The 24,260-nt window shown below is 42.2% G+C and overlaps 3 protein-coding genes across 4 annotated transcripts in view; 2 read left to right on the plus strand and 1 right to left on the minus strand.

The window, feature by feature from the left end:
* The window catches only part of PRR14L (proline rich 14 like), a 22,040-nt gene extending 17,855 nt beyond the window's left edge, over positions 1 to 4,185 (plus strand). For both annotated transcript variants that reach the window (XM_064522231.1, XM_064522232.1), the window contains exon 9: positions 480 to 4,185. In XM_064522231.1, coding sequence (XP_064378301.1) covers positions 480 to 756 — 277 coding nt within the window. In that variant the 3' untranslated portion in view covers positions 757 to 4,185. The remainder of the gene's footprint in view (positions 1 to 479) is intronic.
* On the minus strand, positions 1,427 to 22,530 carry LOC112994653 (melanotransferrin-like). Its single transcript, XM_026119167.2, has 19 exons — positions 22,389 to 22,530; positions 21,649 to 21,739; positions 20,068 to 20,205; positions 18,063 to 18,226; positions 16,823 to 16,922; positions 15,789 to 15,965; positions 15,160 to 15,322; positions 14,999 to 15,063; positions 14,182 to 14,339; positions 12,881 to 13,067; positions 12,562 to 12,710; positions 12,250 to 12,340; positions 11,858 to 11,926; positions 11,379 to 11,561; positions 10,273 to 10,429; positions 9,400 to 9,482; positions 7,956 to 8,140; positions 7,363 to 7,549; positions 1,427 to 6,522 (listed from the first exon to the last, which is right to left on the minus strand). The coding sequence occupies exons 3-19, from the start codon at positions 20,117 to 20,119 to the stop codon at positions 6,473 to 6,475; spliced, it is 2,220 nt and encodes a 739-aa protein (XP_025974952.2). The 5' UTR covers positions 20,120 to 20,205; positions 21,649 to 21,739; positions 22,389 to 22,530; the 3' UTR covers positions 1,427 to 6,472.
* A 328-nt stretch (positions 22,531 to 22,858) lies between these two features.
* The window catches only part of PISD (phosphatidylserine decarboxylase), a 31,120-nt gene continuing 29,718 nt past the window's right edge, over positions 22,859 to 24,260 (plus strand). Inside the window, exon 1 of the mRNA XM_064522248.1 lies at positions 22,859 to 22,966. Within this exon, the coding sequence (XP_064378318.1) occupies positions 22,917 to 22,966 (50 nt within the window). The 5' untranslated portion in view covers positions 22,859 to 22,916. The remainder of the gene's footprint in view (positions 22,967 to 24,260) is intronic.

A 24,260-nucleotide genomic window follows, 5' to 3' on the forward strand; every position in this document is an offset into this window, starting at 1 on the left:
CACTTTTTATAAATACAAAGGCAACTAAATATTATAAAAATCACAAAAGTAACTGCCTGCAATGGAGTATATATTGCATGAGTATCAAGATTGCTACTTAATTTTCCTTTTTTTAATATATATATATATATGTATATATATGTATATATCAAAAATATATATATTCTATATATGTGTGTGTGTTTAAAAGAAAGTCCAGGTACAAATGTGTTCCTTCTATAATATACAACTGAAATACACTGAAACATGGACACAAAGAGATTCAACCCAGATGTCTATGCGCTACTAAGAAATTATCTAGATAGGAGTATAAACGTGCAGTTGTTGGAAGTGTAAGCTGTAGATGAACAAGCCCAAGAAAGGCTGTAAAAGTTAGAAGGCTGTTTAACTGGCTTATGAAGTCCATCCATCTCCCTGTCCTTGCAAGGTTGTTAACTGCTGCTTGAGTATTCTTGAGTTCTGTCCTTTGCTTTCACCAGGAGTCTGGAAACAATCTTTGAAGAGCCCAAGGAGAAAAATGGAGCCTTGATCTCTATCAGTCAGCAGAAGAGGAAGCGGATTCTGGAGTTTCAGGACTTCACTGTTCCCCGAAAGAGGAAGGCACGAAGCAAAATCAAAGTAGTGGGTAGCTTCACCCGAGCAAAAAAAGCTGCACTGCAGAGTGCAGAGTTAGATGCCCTTCTGATTCAGAAGCTAATGGACCTTGAAGCCTTTTTTGCAAATGAGGCTGAGCATGAGCAGGCCTCTAGCAGCTGAGGGAGGCATTCAGCTGGAAATGGCTCAGTCAGCTCCTTTTATGTTTTAGTCCACTGAGAAGAAATCTACCCACTTCTTCATACCTTACTCTACCACTCAGTTCTAATGTGATGATCAGTTACTGGCTGTGGACCTCTTTAAGGTGCTATTTTTTTTTAATGCTATGAGAGGGATTCTCTGAAGTCCCTATGTGAGTGTAACACAGCCCCACATGATTCACTGTTCCTTGCCCAACCCTTGGAAATTCTGGCTAATGTTTAATTATGTTTAACACCTCTTGAGGGTAGAGTAGGAGTATAAAGGAGGAAGTAGTGCACCTTCAGTGATACTAGCACTCTATACTCCAGAACATTTGCACATTTGAGTCTGCTGTTGTTACTGTAGTGGCTATCTTGAACAACCTGACAGAGGAGAGAGGGCGTTTGACAAGGATGAATTCCAGTAAACTAACTCTTGATATACCACTAACTTTTTAATAATTAAAAGTAGCAGTCTGAGTTTGCTTTCAATTGTTTCCTCCTTCTGTTTACTTAGAAGGTTCCTTCTAAGTTTCTGTGCCCTTCCTGGCTTCAGGCAGCAGAAACCCCACCTGACTAGACTTTAAATAACTTGCACTTTGTATGTGTTTCTTCAGTTGCTGCATGAGGATGCCTTTTAATGTGATGCTCTCAAAAAAAAAAAAAAGAAAAAAGGTATTTTAAGAAAAAATGGCGCCAAGTGCTAATTTTTCCCAAATAGTAGAGTGAATTTTTACCTAGTTTGCTGGTGCTTTACACCTCTTCTCCAGTGGCAAAGGTAAGTAGCCCAGAAGGATGTTAAGCTGCAGGACGCTTAAGTAGAGGTTTTTATTTAGCTGAGCTGTGGCTTGCAGAGAACACCAGCAAAATATTTGAGAATCATTTTTAAGTGATTTTAATTCCAATAAAAATATCAGCTTGATTTTAATGCCAACAACAAAATAGATTTGTTCCATCGTGGGGGGAGGAGAGGGTGTTTTTGTTGTTTTTTACTATTTTAGGTTTACAATTCATATAGCTCATAATTAGATCCTCTCTGAACTATTGTATATAATAGCTAGTGCTGTACAAAGAGTCTCCTAGCATGTGGAAAGCATTTCTTTCATTGTGTAAGGCCATTTGTCATTATCTGCTGCAGCACTGGGCAATTTCTTGGCCATACCTTTCTGAGGGAAGAGTGCTCCCTTCTGGGATAACTTCTGTTAAACTTACTTGAAGCATAACGCAAAATGAATGCTAGCTGCAGTTCAGGTAATTTCTGTCCTTTAGTGCCTATAGAAGTTATTCAGGCAAAGCTTCATGGGATGGCTGTCATTGCTGGGATGCTCAAATATTCCATTATTTCTTTCACTTGTCACTTGAAACTTGCACTTTCTTATATACCTACCCCTATGATGGAATTTCTGTTTACCTTCAAAATGAGCATGTGAACATGCTCTAGTGGGTGGGTATTCTTAAGTCCTAATGAATGCAGGACTGAAAATACCATCATTATCTTCTGTTGCTCTGCCAGTTCTGTTATACCTAACAGAAAACACAAAATTAAGAAGCAATCTGTTGAATTTCAGCGCTTTTTAAGTAGAGAAATGGAAGCAGAATATAACACTGTGTGTGCCTGAGTCTTGAAAGAAATTTATTCTGGATTTTTTTTTTCTCCCAGCTTATGTGCTGGGATTCCTAGAAGTTTACATTCTTATTCTGGAGGTTAATTATCTTTAATCAGGAAGACTGAAGAAAAGAGGGAAGTACAGACATACAGTAGTGTTGTTTGCATTTGAGGGAATAAAAAAACAAGGCAGGCAAACTTTGAACATGCTGACATACTATTTCAGCTGCCAGGTCTGGTTAACCTATTTGGGCTGCTGTATATCATTGGATCCTCTTTATTTTTCAGGGATTTCTTTCTATAAAAATAATTTTCATGCTTGGGGGCCTTGAGGTCAACTGCTTTTTTAAAAAATATTTGAAACTTTCCCTATATCTGTTTGTTAGCCCAAATATTGACTGGCTGGAAGCTGCAGCAAGAGTGGTGTGTATACATCATGTTTTTATGCTGTAAAATGGGATTGTAACACAGCATTCATTCATTTTCTATTAATATGGGAAGCTTCTAGTGCTGTGACAGAACTGAGGTTACAACCTCACTGCAGCTTTTAACAAAATAAGGGTATGGGTGGGGAGGGAGGAAGCTTGGGTCGAAGCAGAGTTCAGTCCTCTAATGTGCTTTGAAAAATGGAACTTGTTGGGTTTTTCCTTTGGGGTTTCTTTTGTCTGCTTCCTTGCTCTGTCGTGATTCCGGTTGCTTAGAAGTAGCACTTCTTAGCTCTCTTAACAGCTATAGCAGAGAGAGCAGAGCAAAGAAAATACTCAGTAACTGGGGGAATTCAGAAAATGTTGTAATTGTCTAACATGTCCCAGACTTTAGAGTTGTGGAATCCCAAATATACAGCATTATTCTGTTTTGTTTTAGTATTTGTATGATAGAGGTGTAAGCTAACTGAGACAAAGCATCTTGTTCTTCCTCCCCGCCTCTCCAGCATATGGATGTTAATCATGCTTGTGCACTTCCTCTTTTTTCATCTCCCACCTCTGTTTCTATTTACAGCACTTGTGGAACAGCTTTGTTCCATTTGTGGCTGGAACCTGTACACTGGGAATGTTGACAGTGCAAAAGCTAGATATTTGCCACTCTGAGCTGCTTCTGTCACAGATCATCCCAGGCAAAATGTATAGAGGATGCATCTTTTGGGGTCTTGCGTACTTCCCTAGCAAAGGATATGTACAGTTGCCTTTTCACAGAATGAACCAACTTCTGTGAGGATTCTTTTGCACCATCACGGAAAAAAAGACCTTGTACATACTGTTCATAGAACTATGACGACAGCAGCTGGAGGAAGAACTGCAAAGCTTTTGCTATGTATTGTATTTTGGCAGTGAGCTTTGCAGAGCCAGGCAGCTTTTTGGTAAGGTTGCTGATTGGGGGAGAGAGAAAGATCATTTTTCTAAAGCTCTTACTTTCATCATGCTACAACTGGAGCAGCAAAGGCTACTGAACGTATGTTACAGGGTTTGCCTGACTGTCCTTGGGCCTGTGTACGTTTGAGTTCAGATGGTTGCTGGATACAACTTTCTGCAAGCTGTTCTCATTTATTGTATTTGATTTGAGTTGGACCTTTGGTATATTATGTCAGGTGCTCTCCTAGAACGTGGCTGATAACTGCGTGGATTAAAAGTCTATATGATGCTATCATGTTAACAAATAGCTCAGTGGGAATTTGTACACCTGTGCCGTTAGCCTCCATCATGCTCTTGGCATTTTGTTTCTGTTCAGTAGCGTGCGAGTCTAAAATTTCACTGTTTCTTTTGTGTGTGTTTTTAATTTATGGAAATAAATTTTTCTGAGAAAGTTTTAGTTTTTCTAAAGCCTTGTTTAGGTCTGTATCAGCAACTACAACTGGTATTTCTGTCTCACTAGTGGGGCAAGGGGTTAAATCTGTGAAGAGGTCCATTGACCACATTAACTAACTGTGTGGGCTGTTACTGAATCATGCAGCTATGGTTTGTCTCTAGCCTTATATTTGTAGAAAAAGAAGCAGATCTGGGGGATTTGAAGCACAATCCTAACTGCTACTCCTAGTGTTGAGACAGCATTTCTCTCTTAAGGTAGTAGGGTAGTAGCCTCCAGAGAGCATAGCTCCTGCTAAGCTCAGCACCAAGAGATGCACAGCTGAAGCAGGCTCCCGGTTCATGTACTACAGTCTGCGCAATGCATCAAACTGATGCTTTTAAACCAAAACTGAAGCACTGGGACATCAAAAAAGGCCTACTTAAGCTTCTGTAATGTCCATGCTAGAAAGCAATCCCCCTACCCTCTAAAATCTTACATATAACCTAGGCTTTCAACATACAGCCTATTCAGGAAAATGCAGCTGGCATATGGACTTGTTCACTCTGCTCTCGGAAGCCTCTGCTCTCCTCTAAGTGTGCTGTTACATGGGTCCCACAGATGGCATGTAAGCTCCGGTAAAGAGAGGGAGGGAGCACCCACAGGCCTAAACTAGCACCCTGCCGTTCCCCGGCTGCTTCGAGGCTACGGCTTGCTGGCTGCGACAGCGTACGTGAGGATTTTGTCCCCTTGCTGTACTGGGACTCGCCTACATGCACCTTTTACTTCTCATCCCTCTCTCTGTGAGGTGGGTGAGCTGGTGAGCTCCCTCTTGTTTGGTCAGCCAATCCCAAATGATGGGCCAAAGGAGGCAGCAGTCTCAGCTAAAATGCAGGTGAATCTAAAGTAAACACCTTTGAGGCTGCTCAGAGTGTAATTTTTTTTTCTTTCTCAGAAAATGAGAAGGGGGAGGAGAGGGGCCAATGTAAGTCTCAAGCATAACAAGAAAGAGGAGCTAGGTGAGGAAGAAATTGTTTAAAAACACATGCTCTCAGCAGATTATTTTACAACCCAATATTTTTAATTACTGCTGCCTAAAAAATTTGGATTTTTTTTCTTGCTTTATATGGCAGATAACATAGCTCCTACAATTTCTATTTACTTTTTGTGTAGTGCAGCTGGCCTGTCTTCACTACTTGCATCTTATTCATTGCTAGCTAAGGTTAATACAACTGCAGTAGAGGTAGCAAGGGTTGGAGGATTCTGGGTAAAGGACTTTTTGATTTTTTTATTTTTATAAATATTTATCTTGTGTAGCTCAGGCAAGCATAAGAGCAGAAGGTTGAAAATTGAACTGAGCCCTGCCCATGAGTTGCACCCACTCTAATTCTACATCCACTAGCTCTGCATAATGTTTCCAACCCAAAGTTCAGGCAAAACAAATACATGATACACTTTGTTCAAAAGATTTCATATTGTGTTGAAGCAGTTCCCATCTATAAAGAGAATGTTCAGTTTAACTGATAATTCATATTTTGACACTTCAGAAGTATCCTATAAAGTAATGGCTGATGTTTTCAACAAGAATGGAATATCCATTGCTTTCCTTCACCTTAAGGTTGTAAGAATCCAGTTCTGCTGGTTGATACTATTAGATGCCTTAATATATTAATTTGTGAAAGAAAAATGTGTTGACTTACTAATATAAATTGTTGGTTAAACAAAGCAAATGCATTCTTCACACTTAAAAGCAGAAAAAGCTCTTGATACAAATAGCAGTTACAAACACAACCTATAGTATGCATGTGTATTCAGCACAGACTATCTAGCTGCAATGAAAATCACATATATAAGAGGACAATGCCTCAGCGACCAAAGTGACAGCTGATTGTTTTTACAAGACATAATAGGAAAAGCAAGGAAAATTGCTACCCACTAACCTGTGCGCCTCCTGATAGTCCATATTTTAGTCCATGGCATTGGCCCTGCACGTCCCACAGAAATGCTGAGATCTCCTCAGTAGCTGTTCAGAATTGCTGACCCTACTTCTGTGCGTGGGTTGTGTGGATTGGCCTGTGCCACTCCCCACAATGCCAGACTCCAAGACAGTGATGACAAGAGCCTTGTTATATGACCATAAACATGAAATCTGCCTGTATATATACATATCTGTATATATATGAAGAGTATTCAGCATAAACTTCTAGAGGCGACTGTTTCCTTGGTGATTGCTCTGGATAGGTTGGACTTGCATCTTTCCTTGTTTTCAGCATCAGTAATGGTGTATGTGCCTTGCAAAGCCTCTATATAGCTGTCAGTTCAAAGAGGATGCGCAGATATCCTGTCTGCAAAAGTCTAAGATACCTACAAATCAGTAAGAAAGTATATACTACTGTCAGCTTTAAAAATGACAAAATCTTCAGATATTACTATTCAAAACTATTCAGATATTATTCACTAAAACAGAACAAAGGTAAAATTCCCTGTTTGAATTTCAGTTCTTTAACAACTTCTAGACCGACTCACAGAACTCCTTGGACATCTAACTCACTTTGTAACCTTCATTTACTTCAATATAGATGTTCAGATGTCAGAACATGACCCTGGCTCTTTTTACATAGGCAGTTTCAGTTTTAGTGATAGGTAAATGCATACTTTATACAGTTTTCAGTGGAGAATAACAAACAACCTCTTAAGCTTATAGAAATTTTGATCTTCAGTTCTTTAGTGTACTCTTTTTAAACAGGAAATTAACCTTGAAATAAGTTATTTCAAGAATTAAATATAAAATTGCTCATCTTTTTCCCAAGCTTGGCATACCCAAATAAACATTATATTCCCTTATCCCAGAACTGATCTTTGAAATTGAAGGAAAAAATTTCAGAGTGGTAATAAAACAGTCAGTTAACTACTGTTACTTCAATTAACTGGTATTTGTTTTAACATGTATCCATTATTCTGTCCCTGGAGTGCTCTAATATCAGTGCCTATGGATAGAAGTTGCAAGAGGCTGTGTAGGAACTCCAAAAATATGGAAATATATGGAAAATGGAAATATATGGAAATATAATGGAAAATAGTTACTAACAGGATTATGTAGAACATACTTCTCCATTCAGTCTAAACAAAAGGCCAATAAGCTGTGCATAGAAGGCTTCCTGCTTTGCATTTTTCTCTAACACAAAATGAAGAAATTGACTTTACCTGCAGGTGTACAATTAAACACTGATTCTGCCAGTTGAAGAAAAGACCCTCCAAGAATCTCCTTATAGCTCATATGACTTGCATGAACAAGGTACTGAGTAGCATCTTTGAAAAGCAGATCACTTTCACCATACTTCTGAGACTGAAATAGATGGAATTCAGAGTCCAGCTTGGTTCCCACAGATTCCTAAACAGACAAGAAAACTGAAGAAGTTTCACAGCTTGGAATGTAAATAGCAAGGTTAAATTGGTGAACCCTCACTATTGTAGCAGGATCTTGCATAAAAAAAGGTACTACTTTGACCTAGCACTGCCCTTATTTATACAAAAAGATTCTTTCAGTTTGGCATCTGCATCTTATTTCTCAGCAAAAGCATGATCACTTGAGAGCAGCAGCTGGTGCCAAAATTCCCCTTTAGAGAACCCAAATAATTATTTTCTCAATCTCTAACACATTTTTATTTCTTTAATATTGGACCTGAAGGCACTTTATGTATTTAGTATATAAAGCTTTTGATCTTAAAAGGGTTTTCAGAAGTTGTATGCAACAAGTGATAACATGCTAGCTTTTTCCTCATCTTACCCAGCCTTACCTGGGATTTCATTAGGAAGTCATAGATTTTGGTGGTAGTGACCGGTCGAGTCATGACTGTGCTGGGGGGAATAGGGCCGAGGTTACAGCCTGCCCACTCCGTGACTGCAGCACGTGTTCCATCCGGACACAAAAGCTCAAAGTCACTAGGAGTAAAACCTTTCGCCCAACCAGAGCTGCCCAGATCTGCAAAGAAGATGAAGTGAAAGCAAATCCTTTTGAAAAACAAAAGCTGGAGATAGTGTGAATCTCATGCAAAATTTTAACTATTGAGAGGAAAAAGTTTAGTGAATGTGTTCAAAAAGTGCAGCATACTACACAGTCTTTTGTTGGGAATGTAGAGGGAGCAGGCTGGTGTTTTTGCTGAGGAAATATGTCAGGAAACTTAAACTGCACCTATCTTAACTAAGAACTAGAGTCACAGCAAGACATACAAGTTATGCCTCGTCTTCATCTTCACCTGTAATAAGATCACTTCCTGAAAACAAGGTAATTCAGCCTGCGCCCCCTTTGTTTCCCCAAACAAATTGCTCATTGCTGCATGAATTTCTGCGGGCTTCCAGTTCTTGATAACTCTATTTTGGAGAGTCTCCTCTCTTAGAATGGTCTCTCACAGCTACCAAAACTGCTTAAATTGAAATTGCACCATGTGCTTTATCAGGCTGAATAAAATGGTGTTTCCTTTCCTCTTCACCTCTATCAAAAGGGTAACATATGTTGGCTGTTGTTAAGAGTAGTTGAAGTAATCAAGAGATTGAGGGGATTTAAACTACAGTAACCAAAGCCATTTTCATCCACAAAATCCAATTGCTAGACTGTTGCAAACTGTCAGTATTTCCCAGTAGAAGTTAAACCTTTCACAGTGTCATAACAATTTTTTTTTTTAATAGGAACTGTGAAAGGCAAAATAGTTAGCTTAATAGGCAAAATCACTGCAATCTGGACTGTTTATTCCACAGGTGCCTGTGAAAAAACATGAGATAGTTGCAGTGTCATGATGAAGCCATAGAACATCTCAGTACAAACAGCCCATGGTATCTCCCTATTTGCTGTTTTCATTCTTGAGACTTTTTTATTAAAAACAAAGGTTACGTGCACCATAGCTACCTATGAGAAAAGGACTGATGGGAAGAGTCTCTTGCTTTTTAAAGCATTGAGCTTTCCAAAAACCGGCTCAGTTTCCAAGGATGCTTTCCACTCCCTTGATTTTTGCACTCGGTGATTATTCATCTTTCCATCTTTCCTAAAACTGAACAGTATCTGAATCTTGAGTTACTAGAACACATACATGCAGGAAGGTTCTTGCAATTTTCTAGTCACAAACACAGCTTTTTGAACCCAGATTAAACCTGGGAAAGCTGATCCCTAGGAGTCATGATCGTTGTGTGGGAAGGAACTGGCACTAATGAACATTCTCAAAGGAAGACAGAACAGCTGCATCTCACTCTCTATGTTCCGGAGTAGGTTAGAGTGTTCCAGGAAAGCTACATCTCCAAAGCTTCTTCCACTGGGATTGCCAACTAGACACCTAGAGCAGAAAAAAACAAGAAGTTAGAGACAGCCATTACAAGATCACTGAGGCTTGGACAGTCATCTAAAGCTAAAATAGGAGTAGCTGGCAGTATCCCCTTCATCTGAAGTTACTTGGTTGTTATATGAAACAAATTAGTGACATCAGTACAGATCTTGATGGTCAGTGTTCATATTGTTGTTTACAAACAATTATATGCCTTCTTACTGGCAATATAAGCTAACTGACTGAGTACAGAGACAAGACAGTCCCTTTCATCCCTTAAAGCAGCTCCCAAAGCAAAGTTCCGGCACAGTGTCTGTGCAGTCCCACCTGTGCCTACGAATGAATATTTCATTCAACTAAATGCATTACAGATATTCTGAGAGTACTTTCACCTTTAAAATTCTTCTCTGCCTCTGTCTCCAATTATTTCATACTTTTTCTTCCGAGTATGTCCAATCAGTCTAATCACCTCCTCTATCCTATACTGCTTCTTACCACATCACCTCTTCTCTCTGACCTTCTGAGCATTTTTCATCCCTTCTTGTAAATGGGCCAGCACCAATACTCCAAGCCTAATATGTTTGGAAGCATTGTCTTTCTCTGGAAATGGTTTTATGACCGCTTTAAATTAACAGCCAGTGACACATCCCATAGCAACTGCAACTAAAACAAAATACATACTAGCAAAAATTAATACAGCCACCAGCTTAAAAATCCTCCAGAGAAAATGATCAGCAAAATAATCACCCAATTCTGGCTATTGCTCTTAAGCTGCGTTTGTGACTCAGACAAAAAGGCTTACCTGAGTGCTCCCACATTGCCATAATAACGCTCGTTGTGATTGGCAGCACACCTGCTAGATACTCTACCCCCTTCTGCCTCACTGTCTCCAACGCACACCTTGCACAGGTTCCCATCTGCTCCTGGCATGCAGCCCTTCCAAAAGTAGTTCTGATAAGCTGAGCAGAGAAAACTGAGGTGAGATTAGGGCAAGGTATTCCAAAGCCTCTTCATGCAAAAAGACAGGAAGGGGATTCCATTTTAAGAGTTAGTGAGAAGAGGCCTAAATAACGTGAAGAATCACACATACTCAGATAAGAGGAGGAGCTGCTTCAACAGCTGAGCATGTACCCTCTGAGACTGCAAACCACTTTCTGGCCAAATTAGTAATGACTTCTTTCTTGGATGAGGGAAAACAGCAAAATAATAGAACTAAGCATCTCAGGAAAGCCAGAGAGGCTGCGGGGAAGGGATTTTAACTAGAGCATACAGTAGGTGGCAACATCTCTATTCATAGCTTAACTCGTGGAAATGTTAATTAGCAACATGGAAGACGGCACTTTTTCCCTGTAACTTGAGGGACAGAGATGGGATACTATCTTCCTGCAGGTTTTGTGCACCCCCACTGATATTCAAAGTAGGGCACAAGACAGCAGGATCAAGGGGTAAGGCCATGGGTTAAAAGCACATGGGGACAAAGAGTTTCTATTATGACTGTATTTGATACTACTAAAAATATTACGAGATAAGCCCAATCCATCATTTATACTTCCATAACACACACCTGTTAGTGCTCGTTATTGAGATTATTTAATCAAAGCACAGAGAGGGTGAGGGAGTGGGCTACTTGTTTCTGTTACTCTCCTTCCATTATGCACATAGACACTGATACCTCTATTATTTATGGTGTATCTACATGCTAAGGAACATCATATTTGGTCTAAGATAAATCTACTACTGAAGAGAGAGTTTAACTCAAGAACACAGCAGAGCAAAGACAAACATCTTCAGTGACATGCATGACTGAAGTTACTCTCTGCCCTCATGGCTCCATCTCCATTTTACTCCCAAATCTTGGGCTTCAGATTTCAATGGTCTAGCTGGCAGATAACACAAAGCAGTCCTTACCGGAGTCAATGTTACAGTTCTCAGTAGCACTCTCCAGAGCTCCCACTGTGTATCTGGAAAGAAATAACCATCCTCCAGGACTATACAGATGGCTGTGGCAGGACCGCCTTCCCCCAAGGTTGTGGATGTTAATCTGTTTGGCATTCTTCTTAGCTAGGGCTACAGCATAGACAGGTGACAGTGCTGTGAAACAATGACAATAACCAGTTATACCAAGGCAATGAAGTATCCCAGGCAGGTACAGCCTCCCTCTTCCCTCCCTCATCCTCCATCATGGTATTTTCAATTACGGCAGAGGATCTGCGTTCTTTGCTCAGCCACGAAGCTCTTGTTCTAGCAGCCCTGCATTCTATGTAAACTTCCTATTGGACATACAGCAATTACTTTCCCAAACCAACATGCAAATACATGCAAACATATATCCTAGAGGCAGCCTCAGGAGAATCCAAACCTTTCTCCTCTCAAAGATCTCCTTTTACCTTTGCGTCTAAGGCGAATTAGTTTCCACGTTTCCTCTGTGCTTGTAGCAGCTGGGGCACATCCCTCTCCTGGAGACGTGAAACAACCTTAAGGATCTTGCAATGACTGCTGTCATTCCTATTACACAGCATCCCATCAGAAACCTTTATAATTTTGCTGTCCTTCTCTTGAACCACATCATCATCTTTAGCTCCCTTTATCGAAGGGGATAACAACCAACCAGGCCAAACGCCAGAGCCAGTTAGCGGAAGAGCTGTGAAGAGTACTTGGATGACAATTCCCACTTCCCTGCTTCAGTCACTAAACATCGCACACTATGGCATTAAAACCATATTTTTTATGGTGCTTTCTCCATTCCTTCCCGTCTTCCTAAGGTCACATGAGAACTTACCATAACATTCTGCAGCTACAGGCACCAATCCACACTTCCCTGCAATGTAGACATGTGTTGCATCCAGGGTGACTGCATCAGCCTCACTACTCTGCCAACAGCATTATAGAAAATAACACAAATAGGACTTACATGAGCTGTTGTAACCAAGGAGCTGTTATTTCCCCACTGACTGGGAATTCCCTGCACAAATTCCCTCTCATTCCCATTAGAGCATTTAGTGTACAAGTCATTTTTCCTCTTGCTCAGATTAGACAAGGACAGATGCAAGCCTAGCCTTACCATGTAGTCTGACCACAGGGAGCCTCCTACCTTGATCATTTCAATGCACTGTGTCATGGAGGCTGCCTGGACACAAACCAATGGGTCAGATTTGATGCTCAGTGCCCAATTCTCACATTTGCGAAGCTCAGCATTGCTGATGCAGCACCAGCGCACAACACTGTTGTCCAAAGAGCTCCCTGCACCAGAGGGAAGGAGCATAATGAGATCATGTCCATCCACGCACCAATCTGTTCTTCATTAAGGACATGTTTGGATTTATTCACTTGGGCCTAGCAGGGAGGGATAACACTGAGAAATAACTTTTTCTTTCCTTTCCTTAGCTATGGTCCTCAGGAAGGCTTCTCACCTTCATGGCCTAGTCCTTTAAGGAGAGCTACATAATCCAGACCAAGGACATAGGCAATCTCTAGCTGCTCCTCGAGAAGCTGCAGATGCTGGGTGGCATCCTGGAACAGCAGGTTCTTTCCCCCATAGGGTGCTGAAGTGAAGAGTTCAAACCTGGTCCTTTCCTTTCCTTTTCGCCCAAAGAGGTGCTAGGAGAAGAACAATGCTTTAAACTGCAACAAATCTGCACATCCTTTCTGTGACAGGCAGCCTCATCATCCCGCCCCTCTGTACAAGTGGTTTATAACAAAGCGCTCAGGGTTCTAATGTCCATCGCATTAGGACAAAGCCTGCAGGTACTAAAGTAAGTGGACGGTCCCAATCCTAAAAGCATTATATAACCTGAGACTGACTTTTTTGAGGAACGGGTGCTTTGTCTTCCCCATCTCGGTAACTGCAGCTTATTGGGCTGTGCTCAATGTCTCATGCCTTGGGAGGGTAACTGAGGGAGTGCAGCTGAGTGGGAAACTTTTATGATGGAGATCAGTGCAGGAAAGGGGTGCAAGATATCCTGTATATCCTGTGCTTTATGGTGGGAAAGTGCAAGGTAGCTCTGTCCAGCTGACTGTATCAGAAGAGAAGAATGCACCGAGAAATGTACTGGGAACATGGCTGCATGGGCACTGCTACGTATGGGGGGGAGCACAGTTAGGATGCGTGTTAGTAAGTGGGCTGACAAAGGCATCTGAAGACCCCTCAATAGAGAAGAGATTTTTTACTCCTGCTGTCTGCCAGAGTCCCCAAGACAGCACAAGATGCACTAATTGGCTTGTATTATTCACTGACTGTTAGACTATTTTAAAGACAGAATGGCTTCATAAATTCTTTAACTGTTATGTGTTTCATGTTCAGCTCCAAATACATTCCTGGATGTCAAAGTAACAGATGCTATTATTAAGCTGAGAGAGACAGAGGAACAAAGGTGAATCCTGAAGCTAGAAGTCTCCCTCAGCTATGTAAAAATTCACCTAAGTTCCAGGGTGGGATGAATGTCATTAGCCATTTTCCAGTTTGGGTGTTTTGGCATCTTCTCCTGCTTTACTTATATATTCCTCATCTTCTAGAGAAGAACACTTGAGAGAGAAGTAAAACTTTCCTTCAAAAGCCAGTGCAAGATCCTTCCCCAAAACAACCAATTTTTAGTGCTTTGTCCACAGTAACTATAGATTTCTTAAGAGAGAAGGCAAACTGTGTGGTGAATTCCATCCAAAGCCAGAAGAAAGGATCGTGTCTAGAGATACAGAGCTTAGAATATCCACTCACTTGGATCATAGTAAGAAATTTGTTGGTGATCTTCTGGAAGTTGTGGCGGGTGATGATGGCACGGCCAGGCCCCTGACCCAAGTTACAGGTGCTGTATTCACTCAGCTCAGCCGTGGTCCCATCAGGACATAAGAGTTCATATTCATCTTGTTCTGTCTCTAAAACAACAGAACACTCATGAAGTCTGTGAAGTAAGACATGACTTAGCAGCAGTCCGCAGAGATGGAAGGTAAAATGTATTTCAGAGGAGATTCCTCAAGGTATATGCAAGCAGCACAGTGTGCCAAGCACACTTGGAAAGGCTTCTCTTTGAAATGCTCTTCCCTTACCAAACAGAGGGATCTCAGCTACAGTTATTCCTAAATACTCTTTAGGCTATACTCAGGTAAATATGTTTGTTCAGAAATACTGATCTGCAACTACCACTGACAACCAACTTCACAAATATTGATACAGAGCTTGACTGGGTTAAAAAGAATAGGAATATAAGAACTGTCCATTCTAGCAGCACACACACTGAATTTTAAAAGGAATTCTAACAGCCAGGCAATATAAACATTGACAGCTGGTTCAGAGGCTTTAGGCTAAAGAAATCACCTGCATGAAAATGTCTGGCTACTGTCATTATAAGAATCTCCTATGAGCAATCATTTTTTAACTACCCTTTCCCTTTCTGTTTCCTTCTGATTTGCGTGGAGAGCTAAGAAATATCACTGAACTGCTTGCAGGGACTAAATTTTCCTTGGACATCCCCCAAACTCCAATGCAGGAAAGAACACTGCCAAAGGCTAAAATGAATCTGAGTTTTTAGGATTACCTGTGGCACTCATTATTGTTAGATGATCTAAAAAGGCAACATCTGCCACTCCATTCTTCAAGCACCTGCAGCAACATGAATGCCATCCTATTAGCACATTACCTGGCTTTTCCCCCTCACCAGTTCTTCTTCCCATTCAGTGCAAGTGGCACAGAGCTCACCTGAAGGCTCCTTCAGAGTCATAGAAGGGTTCATTGCTGCTAGTCTCACAGAAATGGTTCTTGTCTCTGACATAGGATTTTTGTCCTTGGCAAAGAGCACAGAGTCGAGGAGCAGCAACACCAACCCCAGGGATGCAACTTGCATTGAAATACTCACTGATTACTACAGACATAAGGGAAAAAATGGTCAAATGGAAAAAAATATAAGAAAGAAAAGAGGCTAAACCTATCATGTGTATAATTAATACTTATGCTGCTTAAAAAAAATAATTTATCTTCAGCAACGTGGCTTCGGTGTCTAAACATGAAACTTGAAACTTCTCTGGAAATAGAGAGGTCAAATTCTGCTTAGGTTAAAACCATCTTTTGGTTGGCTAGATGTTACAAAGCTTTGTTCCCTTTTGCACACAGAACAAAAAGATTTCCTTTTGCTTTTGGTAACAATGCTGCTCTGAGAGATCACTGGGTAAGTCCTGAGAGCTAACAGCCAATATCAAAGAAACTCCAAGAGGATATCTCATCCATGAAGCCCTTCAATTTCCATGTAGCTCAGTTCATGCTGCATCTGCCTACACTTCACCCAGTTTCCCTGGGGGCAGAGACACAGCCCTATGGCTCTTATCACCCACCTTGGCTCAGAGGTTGTGCCTCATCCCAGGAGAGGTCATTTCTAGCCAGGAGAAAGCCAAGAGGAATGTTCCAACCTGATGTCCACCTGGCTCCATTGTGGCAGCTGCGCACACCTCTTAGTCTCTGGATATTCAAAGTTCCTCGTCTGGCAACGGCCACAGCAAACACACAATTTCCTGTGATAGTACAAAATATATAACAGAAATAACTAAATGCAAATTCTGCAACTTTCACCTGTGCACAGGAGTTCAAGTACCTCTTTGAACATGGCTAAAGAAAAAGAATTCTTACGCTCTTGAAATATAGGAATTCATAGCAGGGAAAATCATCATATCCTGCCTACATAGCATCTTGCCAAATTGAGCAATGCAAGCAATGTGCAAAGCAAAAAATATAAAAATTTGGTGGAAAAGGCTTACAAAATCATCATGCTCCATCTATTCAATGCCAGTGCAAAATTGCTCCTCAAGAATTTTGAACACTTGTATTACAGAGTTTTAGATATCATAATGGAAAGAGTTCCTGTGTCTTATCCTCAGAGTATACTTACCAGCCCAAAATGTATCAATTCCACTGCAATTTCATGATTCTTCAGTTAAAACAAAATTCACTTCTGTTCTCTTACTGTCATCCTATTGGTCTCTTCCTATGTTCACCTGCTAATTCAGCTTCCATCTCAGAGTCATGCCTCTCAAGTAAGTTCCACTATATGCTTGATTTTGGCTCAGACTTAACTTACTTATTCTTGCCTTATGAGTCACTCATTGCACAGACTGCTCAGCTCTGCAAGAAATGAAGAGGAATCCTACCATAATAAGATGCTATTCTGTATATTCTTGTCTCTTTAGGGTGAGGAGGAGAGAATTAACTCATAACAGAAGCTAATCTCTTAAAGAACCACTAGAAAGCATTTAGTTACTCTCAGAAAGAGCACATTGTGAGAATTGACACAGCTGGAAAAAAAAACTTCACTGCACATCAATTCATTAGCCAAATCAGAAGTGTAACTTACTCTTCTGCTTTATGAACCTACCTTTCTCATAGATCTCCTTTGCCACCACTGTCAAGCCATATAGCTTTACAGCAGAGTAAACATCTCCAGCATCCAAGGAGGCAGCATCTGCTTTATTCACCTTAAAAACAACAGCAAAACCCCCAGAACCAGTGTGATTACAAGAAAACAATCAATCAGAGCAGCTTCAAGACCATAGTTTCTGCCTGAGAAGTAGTAACCAGTGACTTGTACAAGCATTTGCTTTGTTTCTAATTGAATCCCTGCTACTGAGCAAGGTGACATGTCAGCAATGAAGCATGAGTTACCTCCACAAAATACCTGTTTTTTCCCAGTAACATCTTCCCACCTTTTCTTTGATCCTTCCATTCCCAAGATACAATTCTGACATCACTGAAAAAAAAAACCCAACCTTTCCCCTCCCCCCCAAAAAACTAAACCCTTCTCAAATTTATCCTGGCTGTAATCTTTCCATACTCATATAGATAACAGAACTGAAGTCTAATAGCAAGGATCACAGGACTGAATGAAAACATGAACTAAATTATTCCCTGAACCAGCAAGACAGGTTTTCTTTGTTTTGTTTTCCAGGTCAGATTTGGATTCCATTGAAGGCAACTGGGACTGAATGAGCATGGAAACTGAAATTCTCTATCTCAATAAAATTTTAAGTATATTAATGGAACTATTCCACAGCAAATGCTTGTCTTCTTTTTCACCACTTGGATTTTTTCAAAGCAGGTAGCATTATGAAGATGCCTTTTCAGAACTGACATAGAGCTTACACCTACAGGCCCCCAGTGTCTAATTTTACCCAAATTAAAGATTTTTTTTTAATGGAAAAAAAGGGTTTTGTCTTTCACTTCAGGAAAGATTGACAAGGTGTTAAAAATAGCATGGAAGAAAAGGAAGAGAAAGCATTAATTACAATTGTAGTAGAACTGAAACCCACAAGCAAGCAGAATGCTCTGAGAAGGTTTTCATTTGTTAGTCTAGTTTTGTTCATTTACTTCCAAGCAGCATTCTACTTATTTCCTGGAGAATGCAAGGACATCAGCTGGGGTAAAATAGCACCTCTATAATAGGAAAGCTCATGGCCAATTTGAATTCTTGTCTCTCAAGCTACCATGTACTTTGTCACAGGTGAGATATCATCATTTCAGTAGCATTTCATTTTCCTGTGGATTCTGTTTACCAGGCTCTTCTCCTACAAAAGAGGGTTTGGTCTCAAAATAAGTTTTGAAAATCTCTGCAGACTCACCCTGATTTTATCAATGCAGTCATATGTGTTGTGAGCTCTGATACAAGAAATCCTGGTAAAAGAATTGATGGTAGCAAGGGGCAGCACAGCTGTAAGAGCTTTGGACAGTTCAGCACACTTCCTCTGTTCTAGGTCAGATAGGGTGCACCATCGGAATTTCTTCCCTGTAGGATCAAAAAAAGTCAAGATTTGTAGGACTTAGTGAAACAAAACTCAATTTAAGACTTTGTGGAAAGGGAAAGTTATTTCATTTTATTTTATTTAACTTCACAAGTAGTCTGTTTAGGATCACTTTTGTGCAACATGGAGGACAAGGAATGTTTGCTGTTGAGTCTTTACTGTGTCTCTTTGTTTCCTCTTGACTGGCAACAGTAAACCAGATTTTAGATAGCTTCAATACCTGTCAAGACCAACAATTATTATGGCATGATCTTTTACCTCAGAATCTTGCTTACTTCATTTTCCATGAATCTAAGGCAAGGTTGCTACCCAAAATGAGCAAATAAAGGCAAAGGCATCTTTATGGCTACAGTGTGTCTTCCTGTCGTGATAAGAGAAAGAGAAATGGCACCTACAGTGTGGCGTAACTTTGTTACCACCTTCCTGTTATCAGATTGCAGGCTTTCTGCTGACAAGCCATCTGTGATGTGGCTTTATCAGAGCACAGACCTCCTGCTCGTGATGTAAACAATACATTCCTCAGGGTTTACCAGTTTTATTGCTGTCAGGTTATCAATACAGGCCATTCCTTTAACCTTTGCTCTGCTGTTTCCTCTGGTGCTTTCACACACACATACTCTCATTCATATTTTATCCATACCAATCTTAATATTTCTGCTACAAAGTTCTAGAGATTAAGAACTAAGTCTGCAGCTGAAGGAGAAATGTTGAGGGAGGATGTTGACAGGGAATCAAATTGCTTTACCTATGCCGAATTTAGTTTTTGGACAAGGGATTGTTATTTTTTAAACAGACAATAACCAGCGTTCCAAGTGCCAAGTGCCCCATAGCAACGAGCTCCATGCTTTATTAGAACAGTATTCCCTGGCCACTTTCATTCCAGACCAAGACTGCCTGATTTTAAATGACAGGACACATATCAAAGCTTCAAGGCCAGAAATCTTTTGCTCATAGGAGAAGTGTGAAAATTTGAACTTGGAAGAAATTCACAGTTACATACTACTTATATAACAGAAGGAACCAAATTCCTCAATCCAGGAAGTTAGGATCTGAGACTATTTGAAATTATGATGGCAATTCAGTACTTTGGGCTTAGTACATGCTTTAAAACCATAAATAAGTGTTTCCTCAGCAACAGAAAGTAACTTCCCAGTCTTCTGTCAACACAGAGAGGTTCATCTTTCATGACGACACCCACCATGAAAGACAGAAACCAGGGACAATCTGGCTATTGACTATGGAAAATCCGGTATTATGTTGAACAGCGTAGTGCATAAACATTAACAACAAAACCCTCACAACGCATACAAAAAAGCTGCAACATCTTTAACACTGTATTTTCCAGATGTTTAAGTATTTGGATCTCTAATGATCTTTTAATGTTAAAAAGTTTTCCTAGAATAAATAAGTTCAATATTAAAATGTTAAAGTTCTTCTTATGTTAAGCATGTCGGACAGTACCACTTCACTTGTTTTGACCTGAATTCAGAGAGATTCTTAAAAGAACCTGCTGTGATTTTACAGGGGAGCAGCTTAAAATCAACTTATTCATTTTGTCAATGCTAAAGAGTACACAGTTCTCAGCTACTCAGAGGAAGTAAGCCTTCAATGAATTGCGAAGGAACTTTTGCTTCAAGACTAACAAGGTCACCATCTGCCAATGATCAAACAGAAAAAACTACAGGCAAATGGGAATCACAGGCACTGTCCTAGCAGCAACTACTTTGCACAGAAGAAAACAAAACCAAAGCACATTTTAGAGCTCATATCCTGCTAAACCCATTCAGGGGTCACCTTTCTCTTTCCCTCTCTGCATCAGCCTTACCTGAAGACAGCAAAGTGAAGATGATTAGGTCAATTATGATCGCTGTCTTCATGATTACAGCAGCACAGCAAAGATCCACTCTGTACCCTGACGTCCTGCCTTCTCATACCAGGAATTCCACAGCAATGACCAAAGCTTCTGGAAGACAACAAAAGGGGGGTAGGCATCAACAAGGATAAATCAACATTAAAAGAAAACAAAAACCAACAAAAATGTCAGAGGATGGTGTATCCCTGTATGCAAAGGAGAAAGGCACAGTGTTCTATTCCTATATTTTCTGCTCTATTATGAACACACATCTGTCTGAAGCTAGGTTTTATCCTGACAATCTTCAATGTAGAGCATAATCTGTTATTGCACTTAATTTCCCCAGCAGCATAAAGTTTATGCTTTACCTTCTGGTTCTACCACACAGTCCCTCAAACAGAGCTCAGCAACTACCCCTTCCATTTTTCAGGAAAAAGTCAAAGTTTGAATTTCAAGACAATATGTCATTGAACCTTGATCAGTGAGGTGAAAACTGTACCCATTCCATACTATTCAATGTAAAATAAAGTTCAGCCACTGATGAGAGAAATAAGGACAGAGATAGATCCTTTACTGGAAAAAATGGGATTATGAGAACTTTTCGTGAAAAAAAGGAAGAAATGTTAAGCCTCTGCGTTTGAAATAAACTGTGCTTCTCCTGTTTCAGCAGACCCTAATACCTCTTTGGGAGACAGAGAAGAGTTATACCTCTCTTACAAAAAGTGTACCTAAAGATAAGTGAATTGTCCAAATTACTGAATCTCTCTCTCTAGAGGATATTGAAGGGTACTTTTAATTTTAAGTTTTTAACTGATAATAGTTGATCTACCGAGTAACTTCAAACAAAAAGTAATTCTATGCCTCCCTGAGAATTCAGAACAGAACTGAGACTTTGTTAACTTTCTAGACGCTCTACATTCCACTGTAGCACAACAGTCGCATCCAAACTGGTTTATTTTCATCTTTCCTAACACTTAGCCTAGAGTATTACCTCTTAATTGCTCTAAAGCAGCCATGATTAACATCGTTAATTCTATAGCACACAAAAGAAAAAAATTATTTAAGCAGAAGTGTGCATAGAGAACTGATCTGATGATGTGTAAAGTTTGCTAATATGCTTTTATCTTCCCTCCTGTTCAGGAAAAAATTGACTGCTCCCCGTATCCTGGAGAAAGGAGGTCTATTTCGTAATTATGTTTTCCTTCTCCATCCTATGGATTTTCTTAGTACTTTCTGCTTCAGGTATTTTTGCCAATACTTTTCCCAAATTTCTGCTGTTGCCTTATGTGCTCTTCCCGAATGATTCACAGTCCTCGTTCCCCACTTGCTCCTTCTGCACTCACTTACATGGACTCCTTTGCTTATCTTTGCTGTTTTGGAAGTTCCCTCTGTAGATACCCTGCAGCATTTGTTGAGGGGTTATCTTTCCCCGTAGTCTGGGCACAGAATGAGCTGTATTTCTTTCTCCTTGCTGGATTCCCTGAATAAACTTTCCCAAGTCCTAGGATCTCTGTTTTCTCCTTTGCTAAGAGAGCATCTGCGGCATTATCTCACCTTTCAACTTGGCTCACGTGTACAGGTCTAGCTGGGTCCAACACCATCTGGGAATTACGTTTTATTCCTTAGTGATTGCAGTCTATACAGCCTTTTGATATAATATATTATTAGATGTTAACATGAAGAAAGAAAAATCACAAGAGAACAAAGCACATGCTAGAAGTGACTCAAAAATAGTTAAATGTCCACATATTTCCTTAGAATTCCAGTAAGAAAGATTAGCTCAGGCCAGATCACTACTCAGTGAAGTTAATGTTAACTAAAATATACTATAAACAAGTACACAGCATTAACTCTGGGTCGCTCCTGAGTCACCGCGGGGAAGCTGGTCCGTGGGGCGCAGCTGCAGGGTGTGAGTAGGCGCCAGAGCCCGCGCGGGCCTGCCAGGCTCCCGGCAAGGCGCCCGACCACAGCGGCTCCCACCGCCTCCGTGCCGGACCCCCTGCCCGCCCGCTGCCGGGGAGCTCAGGATGCACGCGCGTCCCAACGAGCTGGCTAGCTAATACTGTTATTACATGAGGGCTAAGTTTGGATCTCTGAAACTTAAATAATTAAAAATGAAAGGCTTTTAGGTGTATGTCTAAGCTTGGAGGTGCAAGGAGCAAGCTCTGGCTATTTAAACAGATATTATGCTGCAATTTGTCCCTGGTGATGTGGGGGAAAAAAAAAGGCAGAGTGACGTAATGATGCAGTAGACTTCAAAGTCTTTGCCAGGAAAAAAAACAAACGTTAATCACAGCTGTAAAGTAACGATACAGGTCAGGCGAGCAGACGAGGCCCTGAAGCACCGAGGATGTGGAAACGCTGCAGTTCTTTTCCTGCTGATTCACCCCCAAAGCGACCCCTGCACCGCCGCCAGAAAATGGCCATGGGCTGCTTCCCCGTGAGGATGCACCTGGGAGGGCGGGACCAAACCGCCCGCACCGTCCTCAGCGGCAGCCCAGCCCCCCCCCACCCCCCCCCGGAGCACTCCCCGCCTCGGCAACGGCCGCGCGCCCCGGCCCTCAGGGAACAGCCTGGGGCTCCGCAACCCCCCGCCCCGGGAGCAGCCCCGGCCCCGCCCGCATGACATGTCCCCTCAGGGAGAGCGAGAGCCCGAGCCCGAGCCCTTCCTCTGCCCTCTCTGCGCCCCGGCCCCCCCCTCACACACGGCGCGGCCCCGCTGCCCCGCCCCGCCCCGCCCCGGCCCCGCTCCGCCCCCCGCCGGCCCCGCCCCGCCCGTCTCTCGCCGGGGCCGCGGCAGAGGACGCAGCGGCGGCAGCAAGATGGCGGCGGCCGCGGTGCGGGCGAGTGGGGCGGCGCTGCGGCGGAGCAGGTACGGGGCCGGGCCGGCCGATGTCGCCGTGCTGCTCGGCGGCCGGGGCTACGGCAGGGCCGGCCGGGGCCGGCGGAGCTGGGGGCGAAGCGGCAGCCGCTCCCTGACAGCCGGGACCCCCGGGGAGGGGACGTGAGGAGGAGCCGGCGGCGGCGGCGGCCGATTCCCGAGCGCCGGTGGATGTGGCGCGGTGGATGTGGCGCGGTGGATGTGGCGCGGTGGATGTGCCGCGGTGGGCGCAGCTCCTCACGCGGAGCTTATGTAACCCCCCGTGAGCAGCTTGGGCCGGGGGAAGCACCCAGCGAGGCTCAGGGGGACACTGGCAGTGCTTTAGGGACAGTATTTTCCAAACAAGCTTCTATTTTTCATAGCGATGAAATAATTAAAAAAAAAATGCTGTTTTCATGACACATTTCCATGTGTTGTGACAAAGCACGCGGTCTCCTGGCTTGGCCTGATCTCCCCAAGCCCGGTGAAGGCACCCCGTGCGCAGAGCCCTGCGAGCGGGGTCTGAGCGGGGTCCAGCGTCGCTCGGGCGCCAGGGACGCGGGTCTCCGTGGGTCCCGCTCCGGCGGGCGCCCTCGGCTGTGGGGTGCCGCAGGCCAGCGCTCCCCTGCGCCCTGCCACCCGGCACGGTCAGCCCGTCCTGAGCAGGGACGGCGAGACTGGTGGGTAACCGCTTAGCCTTAGCGCCTTTCTCTCTTTTTAGGCAGATTTCAGAGCGAAGAGGAGATTGGCTTTCCTGTGCTGGATGCTAAAAACAGTTCTGATGAGAGTTTAGGGTCTGCAGTTAATCATTGCATCCTTCCTCTGTGATAATCGCCTGCTGCACTACGGAGTTCCAGGATGCGCTGCCGTGCCTTGGCGGCATGACGGGCATCTCCTGGTTGGGAGGCCGTGGGCTGGGTTTGTTCTGGCTGGGTGTCTCTTTAGGTTGCTGTGCATTAAGACTAACATATGTCTTGAAAATACTCATCTATGAAGTGATGCAGTACAAGGCAGGTTTCTGAGGTGTGAGATTTTAGGCTGTAGCTAAGCAGTTTAATTTTTTTTCTTCATTTTATAGAGCACTAAAACTTTTCTGGTGTATGGTCAATTTAGCCTAATCCAGTTGTGATTAGACTTATCATAGTTATTTTTGAATCTCTTAGCAGCAGTCCGCAGGCTCTTAGTCTACTGATAGGCAAGTGCTCCCTTTATCCCAGGTGTTTCAATATGTTTCAAAGCAGGTCTTGTAATATGGCAGATGACTATGGGTCTGGTGTATGACCCAAGTGGATGAGTTCACCTCATT

Source organism: Dromaius novaehollandiae, chromosome 17 (assembly GCF_036370855.1).
Source record: "Dromaius novaehollandiae isolate bDroNov1 chromosome 17, bDroNov1.hap1, whole genome shotgun sequence".
In the NCBI taxonomy this organism is placed as follows: Eukaryota; Metazoa; Chordata; class Aves; order Casuariiformes; family Dromaiidae; genus Dromaius; species Dromaius novaehollandiae.

Coding starts and splice junctions, on each gene's coding strand:
- LOC112994653 (XM_026119167.2), bottom strand. CDS start 20,119: ATGAAGACAGCGATCATAATTGACCTAATCATCTTCACTTTGCTGTCT. Junction 18,227..20,067: donor CTTCACTTTGCTGTCTTCAG/GTAAGGCTGATG, acceptor TTGATCCTACAG/GGAAGAAATTCCGATGGTGC. Junction 16,923..18,062: donor ACTGCATTGATAAAATCAGG/GTGAGTCTGCAG, acceptor GTTGTTTTTAAG/GTGAATAAAGCAGATGCTGC.